The sequence below is a fragment of the Fundulus heteroclitus genome, chromosome 20, assembly GCF_011125445.2.
Source record: "Fundulus heteroclitus isolate FHET01 chromosome 20, MU-UCD_Fhet_4.1, whole genome shotgun sequence".
NCBI classification, from domain to species: Eukaryota; Metazoa; Chordata; class Actinopteri; order Cyprinodontiformes; family Fundulidae; genus Fundulus; species Fundulus heteroclitus.
The window spans coordinates 3,466,884-3,489,050 of NC_046380.1; the positions used below are offsets into that span (position 1 = coordinate 3,466,884).

Below are 22,167 nucleotides of genomic sequence, written 5' to 3' on the forward strand. Positions count from 1 at the left end.
TCAGGACCACAACCTCACGCCACAAGAACAGTTTTTTCCCATCTGCTACCAGCCTTATCAACAAGGCCAAGAGCCGCCCGTGAAACTGGACACTGTCTCTCTCCCCCGTTCAGGACTTACAAGCTTCTGCGTCACATTAACGCACAGTTTACTGAGTGTATATTGCTTCTGTATATATATCGATTTTATTCAATTTTATTTTATTTTATTGTATTCTTATTTTTGTCTGCACTACCAACACCACGTCAAATTCCTTGTATGTGCAAACCTACTTGGCGATTAAACTTGATTCTGATTCTGATTCTGTTCAGCAGGAAGATCCTGCTGAACAGAATCAGAACTCCCTATCCTCAACTCCCAGGCGGGGCTGGTAGGCAAACTGTAGTGGATCGGTGAAGGGCCTGACCATGGGCCTTAGCTGCTCCAGGACTAGCCTCTCAAAGGTCTTCATGATGTGGGACGTCAGTGCCACCAGTCTGTAGTCCTAAGGGCCGCTGGGACGCGGCGTCTCTGGCACAGGAACGAGGCACGACGTCTTCCACAGCACGGGGACTCTCTGGAGGTGCAAACTCAGGCTGAAGACTAGGCTAAGTACTTCACACAGCTGGTAGGAACAAGCTTTGAGCACCTTGGGGAACACACCATCAGGGCCTGCAGCTTTGCCGGAGTGGAGTCTGGTTAGCTGTCTTCTCACCAGGTCAGGAGTGAAGGACACTGTAGAGGTAACAGTAGGGGGAGGGGTGGGCTCCTCTGGTTGTGGAGGACATGATGTGGAGCAGGGGGGAGGGGTGGAGTCGGTGGATGTGGATTGAGGTGGTGAGGAGCAGACGCGGCATTCAGCAAACGCGCTGCATATACATAAACGCGATTCAAAAAGAAAACCAACTTCATCAATTCGTGTACAAACGAGTACACGAGTAAACAGAAGTATACTCGTGACGTCATCACACCCACAGCTCTTGAGCATTTCTTTAACATTTAAAACTATCTATACACTACACCATTATATCTTATTGATTTTTATCTAAAAAGTCTAAAAAAATATCTAAAATTGCAGAACTGTGGGTATAAAACCAGCAATAGCGGGAATTTATTTGTTGGGAGTTGTAATTGTTGTAGTTGTAGAGGCGATTGAATGTTGTTGTTTTTTTTAAATCAGCACTTTGTAGAAGCAAAATGAGCGATACGAGCAATATTGCTGTTGCTTCGGTCGTTGGTCAGCTTTACCAGCAGGCTGAAGAGGAGGTGATGCAGTTGAGGAGGAAAATCCGAGCAAGGAGAAGATTGATGCAGCAGAGGAGGCTCAGAAGGCAGGCTTTGCTCACCCATCTATTGCCAACTGGTAGGCATTTTAAGATTGACAGCCTATTTCCTACTTTTATCTTTAAAAAGACATTGAGGATGGTATTAAAAACGTGATCAGGTTGAAATTGTGACTGTTTTTCTATAAATAATTAAAATGAAGACCCAATTTTAACATTAGAAGCAGTATGACAGTAGAGTTAAGCTACTTTATTGCACCTACTGACCTTCACAGCATTGATCATTAAGAAAGGGGAAAAAAACATATTTTTATGTCTGCCCACCTTTACAGTGATTAATCTATAAATTATGTGCAGTTAGTTCAGCCCATTTTTTCAGTGAAATGGTAAAAATACCAGAGAAGGGAAGCCATTTGCTACATTTACTATACATTTTACCTTTTCTTTCTTGAGAACTATAATAATCTGCATGTTAAGCAGGCACAGTTTTATGCTGTGAAAAGGTGACAACTGAAAAAAAAAAACAATTTTGGTAACATTTGGCATTTTTTATTTACAGTAAGAAACAGAAACAAAATATGTGAGGATAAACACCTCTGTGCCGATCCTCCAAATATTTTTTAATGAAGGGGACCTGAAACCAGCCTTCTAGCTAAACAGGTCCACCATCGTCCTCCTCCTTCAGCTGCTGCCCATCCAGAAGGTCCATGGATGGCCACAGGAGATAGAGCTGCTGCTGACCCTCTGCTGGCTGGCCTGCGGTGCATCCTATAGGGAAACAGCTTGCCAGTAAGATCTCTTACCTTCTTGTCCTTAAACAGAGCCAACAATGACACACAATTGATACATAGATTATATTAATTGTACAGAAGATTAAGACATATCAGCATATAACCTAAATTACAAGTTAATTTTATATTTGGTACAGGTCAAGTGGAGGCACGCTACAACAGACACCACACCAAGGTGAGAAAATCGTTGAGCGCGCTTTTGGTGGTCTGAAGACACGGTGGCGTTCCATCTTCTTAAGGGCGCTGGAGGTCCGCTTGACGTTTGCCTCAAAAGTAATCGCTGCCTGCTGCATCCTCCACAATATTAGTATAGAGGCAGGTAACCAGCTAGACGTGGAGGATTAGGAGGTGGACCCAGAGGAGGATGTCCATCCAGCGGCTGAAGACAGGGAGCTGCTCCAGCTGGCTGCATGTTTAAGTGAACATGACTACACCTGACCTAACGTAGATCAGTTGGAGTCATGTTCACATGCTGCTTCATTTCATTTTTTTCACCACCTGTAAAAATACATAAAATAATGAGTAAATTAATTTCCATTCCAACTATTTTTAATTGTAAGTTTATAGGCGTTGTCTATTTGTATAAGATCTTAATATGTTATTTCTTTGTTTTAAACCATGTTAGTAACTGTTAATTTGTTGAATATATTACACCTTCATTCTGTTCCAAAGATAAAACATTTGTATAAAATAAATGTTTGTTATTTTCATATACTATTATTACTATTGTTTTCTTTCCCTCTTTCTCCTCTCAATTATTCGTGTCCTTACTCAGAAGAAACTGAGATAGGAAAAACATTTGTAGATTCTATTTATTTATTAATTTTATATGCTGCTGTCGTCCTTGGGAGACATTTACAATTTATTCCAACAAGCAACACACGTCAGTCAGATAAACACAAAACAAATAAATCATAACCAGCGGTACTACGCAGTACGCAGACTGCTAGGCCGACAAAAGTGTATTAAAAACAGACTAACAGCCCTGGCTGCGGTTTTCCCTCGGAGGTCTGCGGGTCACTCTGCTCCGCTCAACGTCGGACTTTTTTATTAAAATTACGCACTAACTCTGTAAACAGGCCACATAGGGAAGCTTAAAAGTATAATATTCTCGCCTCAAACGATCTTAAATGTACTTTTGAACAATAACAGCAACAGAAAAGGGAATTTTTAACTTACCGCTGTGAGCTCTGTTTGCGCTGTCTCGAATCAAGCTGCGGCCGCGGTGCATTCTGGGCAAGCGGTCAGTCTGAAGAACGCACAAGTTCCGTGGGGTCTAAAATCAGCTTAGTGCTCCCCCTAGAGGCCTGGAGCACTTCCGTTGTGGAGTTGGTTTTCTTTTTGAATCGCGTTTATGTATATGCAGCACGTTGGCTGAATGCCGCACAGGTGTTGTCAAATTGATGAAGTTGGTTTCTTAATTTGCTCGTCTTTTGCCTATTTGCACGTGTTTTCTGAAGTTGCAGGGCGTTTGCACCCGTCGGCCACCGTAAAGAAAGCCCAGCAGAGGATGTACTTCCTGCGGCAGCTGAAGAAATTCAACCTGCCAAGTCCAGCTAAGGCTCTAAATCTAAATGATTTTATGGATGTTTTACCCAAACAACACAACAACAGGTGAATAAAGCTTTTCTAGAATAAGAACAAAGAAAACTTACTCTAGAAACATGTAAAAGTAGGGCTGGGCAAATTAATCTGTTAACGGATTAACTGAAATAATGTGGACTTGAACTGAGAATCATCTTTCATTTGAAGGTCTGTTGCTCTGAATCCAAGACTACCGAGCTGTTACAGGGACATTGTTATTTAACACTTTTTCCTAAGGGTGAAGTTGATGAAAGAAGATTTTATAACTGCTGCAAAGTAGAATTTTCTATTTTTTTCTTTCATGTCTGTTGAAACTGGAGGATTTTTGCACAGTTCTGGTTATAGTGGTTGTTTGTTAAATTAAAGGTTTAATCAAAATTGCAGTGTGCCAACATTTAAAATATTGCATTGATTAATCCCATGTATTTTTCTCAAAATAATCACTGTTATGTGCAAATATAAAAAAATGTAAGTAGCGTATTGCAACACACACACATTAATAATGTTGTACAAAATCATTACCAAAACCTTTTTAATTTGTAGTATACATCAACATTTAGTATTGCTTGATATTTCTGGCTTTGCACCAGTCATTTCCACTTTAATAAACTTTATAAAATTTTCTCAATAATTTGACTTTAACTACAAAAACTATCCAGCTTCAAAATTTAGCGTTCCTTAGCATTAAAAACTCAAACTTCAATAAATCTGCTGAGATTTCATTAAGTGGAGCAAAACAAAAACCTAAAAACAAATATCTGAAAAGTGTGGCGTGCATTTAAATTCAGGACCCTTCCCTTTAAATCCCCTAAATAAATTCCAGTGAATTTTACTAAACATTTCAGTAATTATTTACCTACAAATAAATCTGATTAATAACCCAAAATATAAAGTAACCCAAGAACTAACTTTAAATTCAAAGTAATTCAGAATAAAAAGCTCCAAGATTCTGTTTAAAATCACTGAGTTTCAATCAGATCATCAAGGTTTCATCTGGACTTTGTGTTCTTCATGCTGAGAACATCAGAGCTGCTGTTTGCTCACTGAGATCTTCATCGGTAGAATTTTTACTTTACCCACAGTGAGGAAGAATGGAAACATCTTGTCAGTGAAGGTGTGTGTGAAGGTGTGTATGTGTGAGTTAGTGTCCAGATCAGAGAAGGACAGCTTTCCTCTGTCCCAGTCCAGATTCACTCTGATCCTCTGGAGCTTCTTCTGGACTGAGAGATCCATGAGAGGAGATGGAGGAGACCGTGCTGAGTATTCACCTTTATAGAACCATAGAAACAACCATCCAGACTTTATGTCTCCCTTCCTCTGGACAGACTCTGCTAACACACCAAGCCTCCAGAATTCACTGTCTCCAACATCAACATCCCAGCTGTGGTTCCCTGAGTTGAAGCCCTCAGAACTCAGGACAGTATACCATGACCCAAACCTCTCTGGATTATCAGGAAGCTGCTGTTCCTCTCCTAAAGTCAAACTGGTCAGATCTTCAGACAGGATGAGTCTTGAAGCAGCAGTGTTTGGGTCCAGGATGAGAGGAGTGTAGGAGACCATGTTCTCCATGTTGCTCCAGATGTTGAAGGCCAGGTTGCCCAGATGTTTGGCCTGGTCTATCAGAGCTCCTGAGGGCAGCTGTGGATCCTCCAGCAGGGGGCAGCGCTGGACTCTTTCCACTGCAGCCTTGTAGTTGTGCAGGAATGAGACGTCTTCAGCTCTCAGCTCCTCCTCTGTGGCTCTGACTGTGTCTGAAAGAGCTGCTATCTCTCTGCTCAGAGCCTCCATCTTCTCCTTCATCATCCCACTCTTCTGCTCCTCTTCCTCCCTCAGTGCAGCCAGCCTGGCCTCCTCTTCCTCTGCTAGAAACTGATGAAGCTTCTTAAACTGCTCCTTAATCAGCCTCTCTGTGTGTCGGGCCTGGACCTTCATGTGTTCTGCTGTCTGATCAAACTCCTCTAGAACTTTCTTCCTGAGCTCCAGGTTCTTCTTTAAAGGTTCCAGAGTTTCCTGAAGGTTCTTCTTGTGATCCTCAGCAGCTTCATCGATGGGTCTGAATCTGTGGTTGGTGTGTTTTTTTGAATCTCTGCAGATGTGACACACTGGCTGCTGATGGTCCAGACAGAAGAGTTTGAGTTTCTCAGAGTGCAGACTGCAGAGATCCTCTGAAGCTCTCTGGTCTCTCTGCTGTAGGAAGGTCTCACACAGGTTCTTCAGAGCCAGATTACAGGGTGGATCTTTGGTGAATGATATTGTCTTACAAACTGGACACTCTTGTGCTGCTTTCTCTCTCCACCAGTTCTTCAGACACTCCTTACAGAAGCTGTGGCTACATGACAGAAGAACCGGATCCTTAAAGACGTCCTGACAGACCGGACAGCAGAGATCCTCCTCTAATCTGGAAGCCATTTAGTCTCTGAGTGAAGCTGAAAACACAGCAGACAGATCGTTAAACCAGGAAGTCAGTTTCCCTCCTGCAGAAACTTTCTTCTCTTACTTTCACTTTGATTTTCTTGTCTTTCCACCTGCAGCAGTCTGTGTTTCAGCGTCTCGGTCCCTCAGCTCTCTCTGTTCTCCTCGTTCACTGTTAGTCTGCCCTGAGTAGCTGATGAAGGTGATGATGAAGGTGATCCTCACGGTGGATTCTCCATTAATCTCTGACACTTTCTGAACTGTTTCCTGTTTTTTTAAAGGGTTCCTGTTGTAATCAGTCTGGAGGCAGATATGTGGCGCCCTCTAGAGGACGTTATGTGCATCTGCTGCTTCAGAAAAACACCAGTACAGCTTTTTGTTTTAGAACTACTTGAATTTGACAGAACATTTTATTAGTTTCTTGTCCTAAAGTTCCTGTAGGGTCTCCACTGACTGGAACATCCAGATGCTCACATTTCATGCTCTGCGTTCTTGTTTCTTGGTGTTTTTCTCTCAGATTCAGACTCTGTGGAGGTGAAGGTGGTGTTTGGTGTTGAGGGAAACTCCTCGTTCCTGGAGTGCGTTCCTCGGTCGCTGCAGGCTGAGCTCAGCTGGACGGTGCAGCTGTCAGAGAGCCAGCAGGAAACTGTCAGACAGGTGTGTAGTGCAGACCAACACCTCAGATCTGACCTTTAACCCCCGTTTACCTGCTTCCACCAAGGCTTTCTCTGTGACATTAGATCTGGTTAAATTAACCTCCTTTGCTGCAGATATTATCCTGAATCCTACAAGATTTATTGTGTTTAATGTTGTTGCTGTTCTGATCCAAAGAGGTCAAAGTTTCCTTTAAATGAAGGATTCTACTTTGGTTATTTAGAAATGAAAGAAAAGCTTTTTTATAAATATAAAATAATTTCATGATCAGTTCTAGATTTAAATCGGGATGACTTTAAATAATGGGGTGCTGCAGCTGAGCAGTTAGCACAACTAAATTTTACCTCAAATTAGGGCTGTGCAATATATCGAGGTTATAAAAAGATATAAGATTAGATCATGTCGTTTATAATGAGATGTATTCCATTAGGTCATTTTCCAGCCGTTTCTCGTATTGATCTACAGCTGTTTGTTAAAAAACGTGCCTGTGAGACATTTGGGATAAAGGTTTGATTCAGAGATGCCTTTTTATGATTACTTTATGAAAAGACAAAGAAAAGCATTGCATGTCAGATTTCAGCCTCATAACTGGAGATTATTTTGTTCCATATCATCCAGCCATACCTCAAAGTTCATAAAACTGTTAAACGTGTTTATATTGTACCACACTGCAAAAACTGGACTTAAAGTGAGTAAAATTTTCTTGACACGAGTATCTATCCTTTACTTGAGCAGGTAAATAACTTATCTGCCAATGGAATAAGTATCTTGACCCCTAAAATAAGATCATTAGATAGACTATACTTGAAATAAGATAGAGATGAATTGTTCCTGTTTAAAAAGCAATGTCTTATTCCATTGGCAGATCTTATTTACCTGCTCAAATAAAGGACAAATGCATTCATTTCAAGAATGTTACTTTTAGTTCCCTTTTTGCAGTGCACACTGCTTTGAGATCTACTTTTAAGTTTAAAACTTAAATAGAAAATTGTCCCAAACAAAAAGAAAATAAAATTAAATAAAAAAAACAGCAAAATGACATAAAAGCAAACCAAATCTTTTTAAAATGTCTTTTATTTGTCATTATCACACGACATTTTTTAACATGAATCCACCATTTTTGAGCATCAGAACTTAAAAGCTGTAACCATTAACTGAGACCAGCACTTCAACCCGATTGGCTGACCTGTGAGATCAGAGAAACCTGATTGGCCAAACAGATCTGAGGAAGAATCTGAGGAAAGCACGGCTGTGACACATTTTAAAGCCAATTAAATAAAAGCACATCTTAAGAAATAAAGACTGAGGAAGAGACACAGACATTTCAGAAGACCAGCGGGTCCTTTGGGGGTTTAATTGGCAGCGTTACATCCAGCTGAAGCACCTGGGTAGGCACTGAAGGAACCCAGTCAGCCTCTCAGGAGATTCCCCGTCTCCTCACAGAACGTAATTACAGTTCTAATTAAGTGCTAAAAGGAAACAGCGTTGACGCAGAAACCCAAATACGACCACAGAACGCCGACATCCCACCAAGCTGCTGATCAAGTTGAACCTGAAGTCACTTCCAGACAGGAGAGATGGGACAGGCCTCCAGGACTGAGTGATTCCTTCAACAAACAGGGAATGGCATTAAACTAGAGGAATTTTCTCTGAGAGCCACAGAAGCACCAGGCGTTTCAGAAAAGTCTGCATGAGAGCGAGGAGAGACGGCGGCACGCGTCAGAGTGTTGGTGAGCAAACAACAAGAAGAAGAGAGGGAGTTTAATTATTTCTATTTCCTTTTTGGACCCTTCTGTCAATAAACCTTCTGCCTCCTGAAGCTTTTAGTTTCATCCTGCCTCCAATTAGCTGGCGGCCACATCTAACATGTTTAGGGTTCAGTAAAAAGGCGATGAAATGAGGGAAAAGCGTCTGGATCCCTGAGATCTGGCTGTGTTGAACCAACCATGGGCCTCAGAGTCCAAGCTGCTCCACCAACATCTGACCACACCTCCTCCACCTCCAGGCTAACGGGCCGCTCAGTAGCGATAGTGGTCCGGTTTGAAAGGCCCCTCGGCGGGCAGGCCCAGATATTTGGCCTGTTTGTCCGTCAGTTTGGTCAGCTTCACTCCCAGTTTATCCAGATGAGCGGCGGCCACCTGCTCGTCCAGCTGCAAGACAAGAAACACCAGAACCTCCTTAAACCAGCGGGACACGTCGCTTCAGTGATGAAATATAGAACTACAGAGAAAAAATACCAGCGCTAACAATAATATTCTGTTTTTGTTAGAAAATTAAAGCATAATATGAGGAAGAACAGCTTCATTCAGACAAAAACACTAAAGATCTGCTGGATTGGGTAAAATTATCCTGTAAACGTCCCGCAGTGTTTCATCCACACAGATTAATCTGAACAAAATAAACATTTAGTCTGACTTTAGGTCCATCATCTTAGCAGCTTTTCTCCTAAGAATCGACCGTTAATACGAGTTAATGTGTCCTGTGAGTCAGAATAAATGATGCCAAAGTCTGTTATAATTGAGTGATAAAATCCCCCCAATGATCCATTAAATGTGGATGTCTTCTACTGACATGTTATTAAGCTGCTACCTTGAAGTGGGAATAAGAAGTTAGTTTTAAATTATCCAATTTGCTATAAGGCACACTTCAAATCCTTACATTTTTTTCTCATAAATTGATGGTCCGCCTTATAATCCAATAGAGTATTAGAAGGTTTAAAAAATGTAAGTTAGTTTTTTTTTTTTGCAGAAGCCAACTGAGGAGCTTCTCATAGCAGACCACCAGTTCAAGTCACTGATGTTAACCTGCAGGGAGCTTAAAAAGAAACATCTGCCAGATGCAGGAAGTACAAATTCAAATAAATCTGATCATTTCTAGAGCAAGACAATTTAAAATGAAATGTTTTTCTGCATGATAATAAAAACAGATATGAAACTAAAGCTCTAATGTGATTATTTTCTGCAGCTCATTTAAAAACCTCATGAAAAACCTCCAAAATGTTAATATTTTTAAATGAAATAAGGTAAAATCATCTGTTTCTATGCAGCATTTATTTCCAGGTTTGTGGCAGCAGTTCCTGACCTTCTTGGGCAGGAAGTAGACTCCCAGTGGGTACTTTGCCGTGTTCTTCCACAGCTCGATCTGAGCCAGCACCTGCAGAAGAGGAAGATGATGAGACCAGCAGAACGCAGCTCCAGCCTCCATCCGCTGTAACTCATGGTACCTGGTTGGTGAAGGAGTTGCTCATGACGAAGGACGGGTGTCCCATGGCACAGCCCAGGTTGACCAGTCTGCCTTCTGCCAGGATGATGACGTGACGGCCGTTCTTCATGCGATAACGATCCACCTGAGGAGGAGCCGACAGCTTCAGATACAGACAAACACCGAGTTTCACATTCGAGGTTTCATTTACATGGACGTGTATGTGGGGTGTTCTAGTCACGTATAACAGATGTTTCCCATCATCTCTAGATGGAATGATGTGTTACTCTGTATAACAGTAAATAGCTAAACATTGTTAGGAGGACTTTGAATTAGGGCTGAACAATTAATCGCATTTTCAATATAATCGCGATTTAAAATAACCCAATTTCCAAATCGCAGAGTCTGCAATTTTTGGCTATGTAACAATTAGGGAATCAGACACGTCCATTAGGTGTTGGTAAAATGTTTAAAGTGGGTTTGCCTCCACATGGAAGGGAAGACAGTTGCAGCAGTGAGATAATCTAATTTTATTACTTGTTTTAGAGTTTATATAATCATACATAGCATTAAGTACAGGTCAATCAGTTTAATACATAGACTTGCTTGTTGGTTGCACTTTATGTTCAACAAGGATTGATGTCCAATTAAATTAAAAGCTGTTCTCTTGAATAATATTCTGATTAATAGAAACATTAAAAGTTCTTGTTTTAAATAGTCCTTGTTTACAAACATCTTTATTTAGAGGCCATTTTTGTTGCTTGTGGTTAATGCAGAGAAAAGTCAAAATTGCAATTTTGGTTGAAATATATCGTAGGCAGAACGCAATAATTTCTGCTCTGAGTTTAGATGCTGCGGGTCTTTTAGCAACTAATCTGCACAGCAAGGAAACAAATTGATTTGTTGTTTTGTATATGTTTAAAAAGACATGATAAATTAAAATGGGAAAAAAAAAAATCGCATTAAATCGCGATATTATGATAAAAAAATACCGCAGTTAGATTATTTTCCAAAATCGTTCAGCCCTACTTTGAATATTCTGCAGTAATAAAAAGGTCAGACTGAGTCCTGCTGTCTTCTTCATATCATTAACAGCTCTGGAACATTTTAATCTCCCATATTCATCCACCTGTCGTTTATCTCCTGCATCACTTAAAGATCAACGATGAGCAACCAGCCAGAGTGTTGCTGGTGAGAATGACTCCGAGTCCTCACCGGGTTCTGGAGACCCGGTCCAAACCACCAGCAGCTTCTCTCTGCCTCCTCATGACACAGCTGCAACACTTTCAGTTGAGCTGCAACGCCTCAAGGGGCAATAAACCCAGAAAACCACGTTCACCGTAGTTAAATGTAGTTACAGATACATGTCAGGTCTCTGTACGACCGCTGTCAGAGTCTGGTCCGCATTGCCAGCAGGAAGTCGGACTCGTTTCCGGTGAGAGTTGGACTTTGTCGCTGATTCTGTTCATAACTTTTCTGCTTTGGGTCGAGACCGAAAGAACGAGATCCCAGATACAAGCGGCCAAAATTGGTTTTCTCTGTAGTGTGTCTGGGCTCTCCCTTAGAGATAGGGGTTTTCCAGGATGGACCCCTGGAAAACCCCACGTGTGATTTTTGTCATCTCTGATGTTAAGTTACCTACTGACAAAAATCAGTCTGGAGATTCTGAGCAGCTCTGCTATGAATCAGCAGCTTTTTCCAGTTTTGGGTCTGCAGAGAAGGTCTGATAAGCTCAACTTTCCTGGTTGGACCTCAGAACATCTGACAGAAACGGGTGGTTTAACCTTAAAGTTCTTGTTTATGTGGGAGACCTTTTAAATATGACGAAGAAAAACCATCTAGAGCAGGGGTGTCAAACTCATTTTGGTTGAGGGGCCGCATTCAGCTTAATCTGATCTCAAGAGGGCCACACGAGTTAACTCATTGCAAGATTAAATAGAACTAATAAAAGGGGACTTGTTGATTTTTATATTAAATTAATTTAACTTTTACACAATATATTATGAATAACCTCAGCGTTTTTAAGAAAAGTATGTACAATTTCAACAATACTTTTACTCAGTTAAACATTTACTTGTGCATTATGCATAAGAACTGATCACAGTGATTGTACAATGTTGAAAAACATTTATTCACATTTTTTGGAACTTAAAACACCATCCTGCGTGACAAAATACATCAAACAGATAAAAATTAAGAAATGATTTGAATTTTTCCACACCTGAAGCTTAATCTGCTAATTAAGACACAGCGCCCCTCGTGGACAATATAGGAACTGCATATTTTCAATTAAACGAAGTACATGTTTTTTTCAATAATTGTTTTATCATTCTCTTCCTTTTATCTTGTCCACTTGTGAAAGTCAAATTTGATGAGCTCTTTGTGGCATCTTATTGCCACATTGCCAGACAGGACACTGGGAAAAATAAAAATATATATATATTTTTTTTATTATTATAATGATAATGTATTTAGCCACAGGGCCGGACTAAATTGTTTGGCGGGCCGTATGTTTGACACCCCTGATCTAGACCCTCAGAAACCACAAACAGGAAGCCAGAACCAGAGTACTAAATTTGTTATCAGACGAGTGGTAAAGGGAATTAAAATAATCTAGTTCTCCAGCCTTAGATAAACCAGTTGCTAATCTCACCAATCCCATCATGGTTCAGGTTTTCCTACCTGAGGTTTAACGTTGATCTTCTCAGCAGCGTTTTTCTCCAGCCAGCTCATGTCGATCTCGCAGTCAAAGTGTCCGATGTTGCAAACGATGGCGTCGTCCTTCATGCACTCAAAGTGGCTGAAAGTAAAGACAGAAAAATCAGGAGCTGTCCTGAAACCAGAAATGTGTCCGACAGCCGAGGAGCTCCGACTTACTGCCCCAGAATGATGTCTTCACAGCCAGTGGTGGTGACGAAGATGTTTCCCTCCTTGCAGGCTTCATCCATGGTGGTCACTTCATATCCTGCAGGCCAGACAACAGTCTCCATTAGGGCTCGTATCATCTAGGATGAACCGATTTGATATGATTCTCGATAAAGATCAGCTTGATTTGACTCCAATATTGATCATTTATTACTTTCAAATTAATGCTCAAAGTCAATCAACAAAATCAGCCAAATATTATATGTTCAATTTATTGAACACTAATATACTGACAAGAAAATAAAATGCATTTGGTTCAATGCATTTAACGTATCACAGAAACCAAAAATCACTGAGCTATATTATACACTGGAGTGCTAATCACCGTCTGTTTGAACGAGTTGCTTTGAAGCCACCAGCCGCCATATTGGTACTCCCCATTTCCCCCAGTAACTAGGGAATATGTGCGCTACAGCATCGAATAACGAGGATTTTCTCATGTTCAGGGGGGGCTTAAGACTTTTAAAATGTCAAATGCCATATACTTTTATGTTATGTTCTAAAAATATCAAGTACTGAGAAAGTCATGTGCTGAAATATTTTGCATTCTTTTCATTTAAATACACAAATACGTATACATATATACACACACACATACATATATTTAATATGAATAACATGTAAAATATTTCAGCACCTAATTTCCTAGTAGTTGATAGTGTTAGTACATCCACTGACTGTAGAATTACCTGTGAAACGTTTTCACTCAGCCAGAAAACTGCTTGTTGTTGCAACCAAATCCTATGAGATTCTGTGAGAGTAGGGAGTAGCAAGATGGCGGCCAGTGACTTCAGTTTAGGCAAAAATCAGCACTCCAGTGTATAATATAGCTCAGTGCCAAAAATGTGCCCAAACGTCTGATTTTAGATTCGTCTCACTTGCTCTTCCTCACTGAACAGTAATGATGCCGTTATAACTCCCTCTAGCGGTTGGGAGGTATATCGACATTGAAAGCCAGAATACAGATATTAAAAATTGTTTTTAAAATCTATCAACAACCTTTGTATAGGTTTTAATACACAGCCCTAGTCTCCATTTCTAATCTAGTTAGAATAAGTTCATGTTACAGTTTAGTTTGGAGGCTGTTCTGGAGCTTTGATCCTGTGGAGAAAACTAGTAAAGAGGATTTATTTCATGGCCCGGCTTAAAGCTACATGTGATTGAAGTGCAGTTTGCCTCCAGTCCTCCTACCCTCCATTGCAGCCTGCAGGGCGTTGATTGGGTCGATCTCTGTGACGATGACGCGAGCGCCGAAGGCCCGCAGAGCCTGAACGCAGCCTTTACCCACGTCACCGTAGCCCGCCACCACCGCCACCTTCCCAGCGATCATCACGTCGGTGGCGCGCTTGATGCCGTCGATCAGACTCTCCCTACAGCCGTACAGGTTGTCAAACTTACTCTGGGGGGGGGGGGGGGGCAGACAGACATGATGAGGTTGATTCCTGGGAATCCAGTGAGACCTGCAGTCCATCGGCTTCAGGTTACCTTGGTGACGGAGTCGTTGACGTTAATGGCGGGAATCTTCAGTTCGCCCTTTTTCAGCATCTTGTACAGGTTGTGAACGCCTGTAGTCGTCTCCTCCGACACGCCGCGGATCCCTGAGAGGAAACGTTTGCATGAACTGAAACTTTGTGTCTGCAGAAGCTGAACACGATTAACAGCGATCATCATTTAGAGCAGATAAAGAAAATGTCTGCAGCAGGTAAAGCAACACGCAGAAAGCCAGTGTGGGTGCTGATAATGACTCTGAGTCCTCTGGACGTCAGCGAGTCTCAGTGCAGACCAGCACCAGTCTCTCTCTGCCACCTTCTGACACAGCAGCAGCACCAGCAGCTGAGCTGCAACGCCTCAGGGGCATCAGACCAACCCGACCAGATCCAACAACACGGCTGAGGCAACCCGACCCACACGGTTCTAAGCAAAAATGTGTCGTTACCAAAAACATTAAATACGTTCAGATTAGTCCAAAGATTCAAAGCTGCTGAATCCAGTGATTTAGAACAGAATAACGCTGCTTTCACGATTCTGACCTAGGGATGAAAGTTATTGATTAATGTATTAATTGATCTTAATCAACTAACGAGTAATTGACAAGCCAATTTTTTAATTAAGGGCCAACTTCTTTGAAATACGCTAAATTTTTAAAAGAGACACATCATTCCAAGTTTGAGCCGCCTGTATAAAAATTGTGGTTTTCTCACGTTATTTAAGACAGCGGCCACTTTACGACGCTAAAAGGTCCATCTAAGCAGAAGTTATCAGTTAATGATACAAACTTTGATGAGAGTTTAAAAGTCTAACTCACCACCAATATCAACTTTTTTTTTACAGATAATCTGCATAAATTGTGCATGAGGGTGCTATGGTGCATGTTTTTATATTTCAATGTGAACTGATCTATCTCTATATCTACATCTCTATATCTACATCTATATCTATATCTATAAAATTGCTCCCCATTCTTCACTGTGAAATCCATTCCTAGTTTGTTTAGTTTCTATTAGATGATAAAGGAGACGAACCTGCAGAGCAAAGGACTTCTGTCACAGTGACCTCTGAGTGAGATCAGTTATACTCTCATACATGCAGTAAATATAATTTATTCAGATGATTCGTGGTTTTGGTTCTGAACTCAAACTTATTTCTTCTCATAGTTCTAAGGAGCAACTTGAGATCATTTCCATCCTTTAAGTTTCTGGGCTGGTTTCTTTTGTTTTAATGTTTTTATTCATGTGTCACTGAGGTCGGTTATGGATTCATGCTTTGTACAGAGTGAGTTAAAATAGCTGACTTTAGTGAACAATTGCTGTTTTAAGTGTGCTGTAGAAATAAACATTAACTGGACTGAACCTCGGCCTGGAGCTCAGAGGCTGAGAATCCCTGAATGAACCAGAGAACGCTGCAGTTTGCACCGACTGCTCCCTGAAGCCTCCTGAGGCCGATGAACGACCAGCTACTACGTTATAAACGTGTGTCTGCATGCAGGAGAACCCACCAGCCAGCAGTTTGGGGTACTTCTGGTGGACCAGGTTGGTGAGGTCTCCTCCATCGTCCAGGATCATGTTGAGGGGCTGACCGTCTTTGAAGTAGATGGTCTGCTCGATGCACCACACGTACTCCTCGTCCGTCTCACCCTTCCAGGCGTACACTAGAGAAACAACCGGGATTTAACGTCCCTGCTGGAGTGACAGTTACAGCCTGCAGCCACAGGGGGGCGCTGCGTACCTGGGACGCCAGACTTGGCGATGGCAGCAGCAGCGTGATCCTGAGTGGAGAAGATGTTACAGCTGGACCACTGGACCTGTGAGGGACGTCAGCAAAGGTTCACCAGAGTTCAGACCTCAGAACGGCACCAAGGCTGCAGATTCATTTTCTACCAAACAGTTTTTATACTTTAACTAGAAAATGGACTTTTGTTTGTCGGGACTTTGATGCAATCAACTGGTTTCCTTATATAGGACATTTTTTGACCAATCTGTATAATCTGACCCAATCTGTATAATATGATTGAACTTGATTTTGTAAAGTTCCTTGAGATGACATGTTTCATGATTTGGCGCTATATAAATAAAATTGAATTGTTCAGGGACACATTTTAATTCTGACATTTTCCCCCCACAAATACAGTTAAGCTCAAAATTATTCATACTCCTGGCATCTGGTTTTAGATTGTGTTAATTTTTTCCCCACAGGAAATAGGAGAGACATCTACGTAAGAAAACTATATTTAGAATAGATAAAATCTTGTTGCAATCAAAGCCTTTTACTATTTCCTCTGGTATTTTGATTTTTTTTTCCTTTTTAAATCATGAACTCCATTGAGGCTGAGAGGCCTTTCATCGTCACCCTAATCTAAAACAAGATTACTTCCAGTTAGAAGACAAGTTTGCTTCATTTAAAAGTCTTTAAACCTCAATCTGCCAGGAGTATAAATGATTCCAAGCCTTAATAGTAAAGAGCAGCAGACTAAATAAGCAGTGAAGAGCAGAGATCTGTGGGTGCTGATTATGACTCCGAGTCCTCTGGACGTCAGCGAGTCTCAGTGCAGACCAGCACCAGTCTCTCTCTGCCACCTTCTGACACAGCAGCAGCACCAGCAGCTGAGCTGCAACGCCTCAGGGGCATCAGACCAACCCGACCAGATCCAACAACACGGCTGAGTCAACATGGCTGCCTAACACAATAAGAGCAACTCTGGCAGCATTATGGAGTCCTTTTCTATAGCTGATTAGGTTTATTTTACTTTAGGAGACGTTTTGTTGAGCTGGAACAGAGCAAAGGTCACCAGAATACAAAGTATGTTTAGTCTCTGTGCTTAAAGAGATTAGTAGCGTTTGGTTCCCATTAACAAAATCAAGTTAAACTAATACGATAAAAATAAAGATTATTTTTACTGCACAACATAAACAGTAAAACATTAAAGGCTGCAGATGTGCAGACATTTAACCCTTTGGCTAAACGTGAACGCGGTTCAGACTGGAACCCATTTTCTCTCCATTAGTCGGTTTCCGTCGTGATTCAGGCAGAAACTTGTTTAAAGCAGAAAAGCAGACGGACGGAGAGGAAAGGAGAACCAGCTGAGGCCGCGGCTCTCTGCCGGTTCTCAGGTGCAGGTTTCTGCAGGATGAGACCAGTTTGGGTCGGAAAAACCAAAAACATGATAAGAACATACCGGCCTTGAGAAACGGCCTGAAAAAAACTCTCAGCTTGTGTCAACATATAGATCGATACATGCGTCCCCCTGCAAGTGGCTCAGAGCAAAGAGTAACAGCCCAACGTCTCATATGGGCGACATAAAAGCCCCCCCTGGTCCCAAACATAGGGCTGGGCGATATGGATTAAAAAATAAATCTCAGATATTTATCAAACCAAATCCGATTAATTGATTTTTTTCCTCCTTTTTGTTTCATAAAAAGATATTAAAGAAATTATTTTAAAACCTTGCTTTCATGTCAAGTATTTCGTCAGGGAATTGACCTGAATTCAAAGTGCAACTAAAAACAAGCTGTGAAACATGCTTGTAAAACAAGATGGCAGCCGTGCTATAATAAACAATGAAAATATAACAAAACATTTGCTGCTAGTGGTATTACACATTGAGCTAAGAACAGGCTTCACTGCACTTGTGAACTTCAAACTAAGTAAAAAAAAAAAAAAAGTAAATGAAGTACCTCGTATTATGGTAAAAAAAAGTTTCCACTTAACAATATTTTGACAATAATTTTGCCTAAACATATATTCAGCATCACATGCTGTTCTCTTCATGGAAACCCAATGAGTGTATTGGCAAAATAAAATCCAGATTTTCCAAAAATGAAATCTTAAAGAATTGTAAATTCGAATTAATCGATTAAATCGATTTATCGCCCAGTCCTACCCAAACATCAACATAAATACAACAGACAGAATCTGATGACATTAACCCCTAACATCAGACATTTAGCGGCTCATTTATGTCCGTACTGCGGCGTAAACCGAGCCGTGAGCAGCAGCAGGCAGCGGTCACCTCGGCTCCCAGGGCGGTGAGGGTCTCGATGAGCACGGCGGTCTGCAGGGTCATGTGGAGGCAGCCTGCGATGCGAGCGCCCTTCAGCGGCTTGGACTGGCCGTACAGCTCCCTCATCTTCATCAGCCCCGGCATCTCGTTCTCGGCGATGTCGATGGCCTTGCGTCCCCATTCTGCCAGGCTGATGTCGGCTGCAGCGCCAAGACCGAGACGAGGAAACGTTAGTGAGTAAAGCACCAAGAAACATTCCCGTAACAGAAATATTTAACGCTAAAACGTAGCGCTTAGTGAAATTGGATCCTAGTTTATTCTTCTTTCATTTTACCTTTCCAGATGCTGAACCTGATTGTTTATTTTGCTTATTTGGCACAAATAGGACAAGTCACGGGTTGACTGAACCTTTAAGGATTACCATTTCTGTCAAAGTGCAAAATTATTTCCCTCTTTAGACAATCAAAGCCCTCTCAGGTTAGAGTATCAACTTTTTCCAGCACTTTCACTTCTCATATAATCATTTTTTTAGTTCAGCTTTTTTTTTATTTATTATCCTTTTTTTGGATCCTCACTGGCTGCACTACTCTTCCTGGAGTCCATTCCTTCAACATATACAGAAATACAGCTAATAGCTAAACTTTAAAACAAATAAAAAGGCCATAAACAAAAATATGGGTTACTGGAGGAATATTTTTCTACTTCCTGTAAGAAAAAGGAATTGAAGTATGAATTCTGTACTATACAGAGATGCAATTGATAAACATAATTACATTTTAATATGCACACTTATGCATAGACATACAAGAAATGGTTTATATAAAACATACACAACACCCCAGCCTGGAACAGAAGTCAATGCTTTATCCTGAACCAGCTGAACCCCACAAACATTACAACATGTGATTATCGATGCAGGTCCAACACAATACTGCTGAACCAGCTGGTGGCTGCAGAGCAGAAATGGAACAGAAAGAATCAGAAATCTCAGCTGAAACCACATAAATAAGCAAAAGTGCTGAAAACGTTGCAAATCATTACTTCAGTGCATGAATTAAGTTTAAAAGTTACCACAAAAAGTCACAGTTAAACTTTAAACCCTCGATTTCTACAGTCCTTGGACGGTTTAGGGACTTTGCACTCACATGTCTACCAAGCAGCGCATATTCCACCTGCTTCCAATCACATCACAAATCCAGTAGCAAATTATTACCCATCTAACTTTAAATTTTTAAACAGCTCCAGGATTCTTTGCTTCGCTGTTTTGTCGTTTTATTATTTTTCTTAACTTGTACAGACAGATTTTATTAGCTTTGCTGACTTTAATGTAATCCACCTTTTTAGACAAGGTTACGCCTACAATAAATAAAGCCTTCACACCAACAAAAAAATAAAATATATATATATATATAAAAACAGAACTAAAACTACAAATGTTCAGCGCTTATGGAGACCACGTGTTGTTACGGACACGGTCGTTGCAGCGGCGTAATCTCTGCCTGTTCTTGTCACTCAGGAGCAGCAGCAGACTGGCGGGGAAGCGCAAGTCATCACGGGAAATTGAGTTTACAAACACCCCCGCGAACAGACGCGCTTCCAGCCTCGGGCGGCCAGGACGAACTACATTACCCAGAAGGCCGAGCTGTTGGACGCGAAGCCCATGCTCGGCGCGAGAGCAGCAGTTACATGTCGATTCATTCTCAGGGCTGAACGGCAAAGCCACGAAAACCCGAATATTCCACGAGTTTCACCGCGGAGTTACCGAATTATGACGTCAAATGACGAGTGACGTTGCAATAACGATACAGAATAATGTGCAAGGCGTGCAAACAACTTAGCACCATCAGAACCTGGGCCTAGAAAAGGCTACGATGAACGAATGCTAAATAACTTTAATGCTTATAAACTGTTCGCACTTAACAACCGGGCATAAAGCTTAAATAACCTGCCGTTAAAGCTCTTCCGTAGCCGTTAGAACCTTCCACCTTAACGCCAGCCCTCGCTAGCGGGGCTATTCGGACAAACGCCGATTTACAAGCCAAACAAAAATGAGCATGGCCGCCTACCGACTTTGTAGGGCAGTTTCTCAGACATGGTTGTTTCGTGTTGTTTTTGTTCCGAGGCGTCTGGAGCTGCAGCCTGGCGGGCGGACAGAGGCAGAGAGGGAGGGACGCTAACATGACGGCTCGGTTTTTATCGGCGACGCTTCCTTCGGGGCTGCTCGCGCTGGCTGGGCGGTTCCATTGCGAGTCTGATCTGGCTTCCTATTGGCTGTAGAAGTTCCCACCTCGCAGACCGGCTAGCCAATCACAGCGTGGATTGTGATGTGGGGCGTTCACTGACTCTGTGGAATGTAGTTGGAGCGAGTTTCGTCCGGACCCTGTCGGTGTTTTCGGTACCGCCTGTCTCAAAGGTTACAAAAGCAGCGCATGTGTCGCATTTCAGTTCTGCAGACGCACATTAATCTTTACACAGATGAACCTCGGAGCACATTTGACGTTTGAAAATTAGGAAATCTCCACAGAATCTGTTTGTTTGCCATGTTGCGTCAAGGAATGTGGCTTGTGTCGGACTCGGACGGATAGTTTAATGCAATGTGTCAAACTCAATGGACTGCGGGCCTAATGCGGCCATCAAAGCAATTTATCTGGCCCTCAAGAGCCACAAAAAGGCATATCATGTCATAAGGTAGAAGCATATATCTTTTTAAAGTGTATAAGTGGCTGAAACTTTGCTTCCTGTAGCATGTTTTTTAACTGTGTAGTAACAGCATTCTGCCACTAGATGTCAGTTTTCCTTACTCATTAAAACAACCCAGAAATGCCCAAAAAGAGAAAAGGTGATGCAGAATGATGAGAGTTTAAAGTCTATCTCACCACCAATATCAACCTTTTTTTTTTTTTTTTTTTTTTAAAACAGATAATCTGTATAAATTGTGCATGAGGGTGCTATGGTGCATGTTTTTATATTTCAATGTGACTTCATTGAGTTTTTGTTTTCCCCCCCCTCTTTCTCCTTGTCAGAAACTGATCTCAGCAAAAGGCACCCAGGGAGCATATCTACATGGGACTAGGGGGGTCAAAGTTGACCCACCATTACTTAAACTAATACTTGCAGCTCAGATGTTTAAACGGTAACTTCAGATCATGGTATGCATGTACTGCATGTACTTACTGCATGTGTGTAACGGGGAGCAGTTTGTCCCTTTGCAGCGTTTTCTCCGGCTTTACCCAGAAAAGGTCAAAGGAATGCAGCTGGTAAAGATGCGGCCTCTGAGTTTGACCTCGCACTGTAACACCGCTGCAGCTAATTCAGGAGCACATTTAACTGAGCTGCCACCTCTAGCCTAGTGATAAACACTTAAAACCTAAACCACGGTGGGGAAATATTTCTTCGAGCAGCTCGTTCTGAAAGAGCAAACGTCAGAAACACGAGGAAGCTCACAGTGACACTGATCCCAGCTTAATTTTTGTGCCAGATATATATATATTTTTTTTTCCATTTGTAAAAATAAACCTCAGATAGACATTGTGGAGCGGCGTATCTTTAGAGCCACGGGGTGTTCAGGGAGAGCAGGACTGAGGGTAAAAGGCTCCTGGCTCAACAAAGTAAAAAGAAAGTTTCACCTCAGAATAGAAACAAGATTAACAAGATCAGTGCTTTAAAGGCATACTATGCAACATTTTTCAGTTAATTAATGTGTTCCATACCGTTTTGGATGATTTAATGAGTCATTTCAGGTCGAACAAAGGTTTTCTCGGCCGCCCTGGTGGTCTGTGGGGGAAATACCGCACTTGAGCCCTCGGCCCGCACCCACAGGCTCAGAAGTCTGAGGGTAAAA

General features: G+C 41.6%; 2 protein-coding genes, 1 long non-coding RNA gene and 3 other non-coding genes across 6 annotated transcripts; 1 reads left to right on the plus strand and 5 right to left on the minus strand.

The window, feature by feature from the left end:
* Window positions 1-4,155: 4,155 nt before the first annotated feature.
* LOC118567120 (nuclear factor 7, brain-like) lies at window positions 4,156-6,318 on the minus strand. Its single transcript, XM_036151304.1, has 2 exons — window positions 6,135-6,318; window positions 4,156-6,063 (listed from the first exon to the last, which is right to left on the minus strand). The coding sequence occupies exon 2, from the start codon at window positions 6,044-6,046 to the stop codon at window positions 4,661-4,663; it is 1,386 nt and encodes a 461-aa protein (XP_036007197.1). The 5' UTR covers window positions 6,047-6,063; window positions 6,135-6,318; the 3' UTR covers window positions 4,156-4,660.
* A 17-nt stretch (window positions 6,319-6,335) lies between these two features.
* On the plus strand, window positions 6,336-9,818 carry LOC118567121. The gene is made up of 3 exons (XR_004933497.1): window positions 6,336-6,415; window positions 6,567-6,706; window positions 9,750-9,818. It is a non-coding gene; the product is annotated as an uncharacterized LOC118567121 (long non-coding RNA).
* On the minus strand, window positions 8,023-20,535 carry ahcy (adenosylhomocysteinase). The gene is made up of 11 exons (XM_036151305.1): window positions 20,393-20,535; window positions 18,336-18,526; window positions 16,055-16,130; window positions 15,825-15,977; window positions 14,315-14,427; window positions 14,021-14,228; window positions 12,782-12,869; window positions 12,587-12,704; window positions 9,927-10,049; window positions 9,785-9,856; window positions 8,023-8,853 (listed from the first exon to the last, which is right to left on the minus strand). The coding sequence occupies exons 1-11, from the start codon at window positions 20,418-20,420 to the stop codon at window positions 8,722-8,724; spliced, it is 1,302 nt and encodes a 433-aa protein (XP_036007198.1). The 5' UTR covers window positions 20,421-20,535; the 3' UTR covers window positions 8,023-8,721.
* Window positions 11,086-11,221, minus strand: LOC118556687. Its single transcript, XR_004927300.1, has one exon. It is a non-coding gene; the product is annotated as a small nucleolar RNA SNORA17 (small nucleolar RNA).
* On the minus strand, window positions 14,554-14,688 carry LOC118556676. The gene has a single exon (XR_004927289.1). It is a non-coding gene; the product is annotated as a small nucleolar RNA SNORA17 (small nucleolar RNA).
* On the minus strand, window positions 16,821-16,955 carry LOC118556677. Its single transcript, XR_004927290.1, has one exon. It is a non-coding gene; the product is annotated as a small nucleolar RNA SNORA17 (small nucleolar RNA).
* Window positions 20,536-22,167: the final 1,632 nt, after the last annotated feature.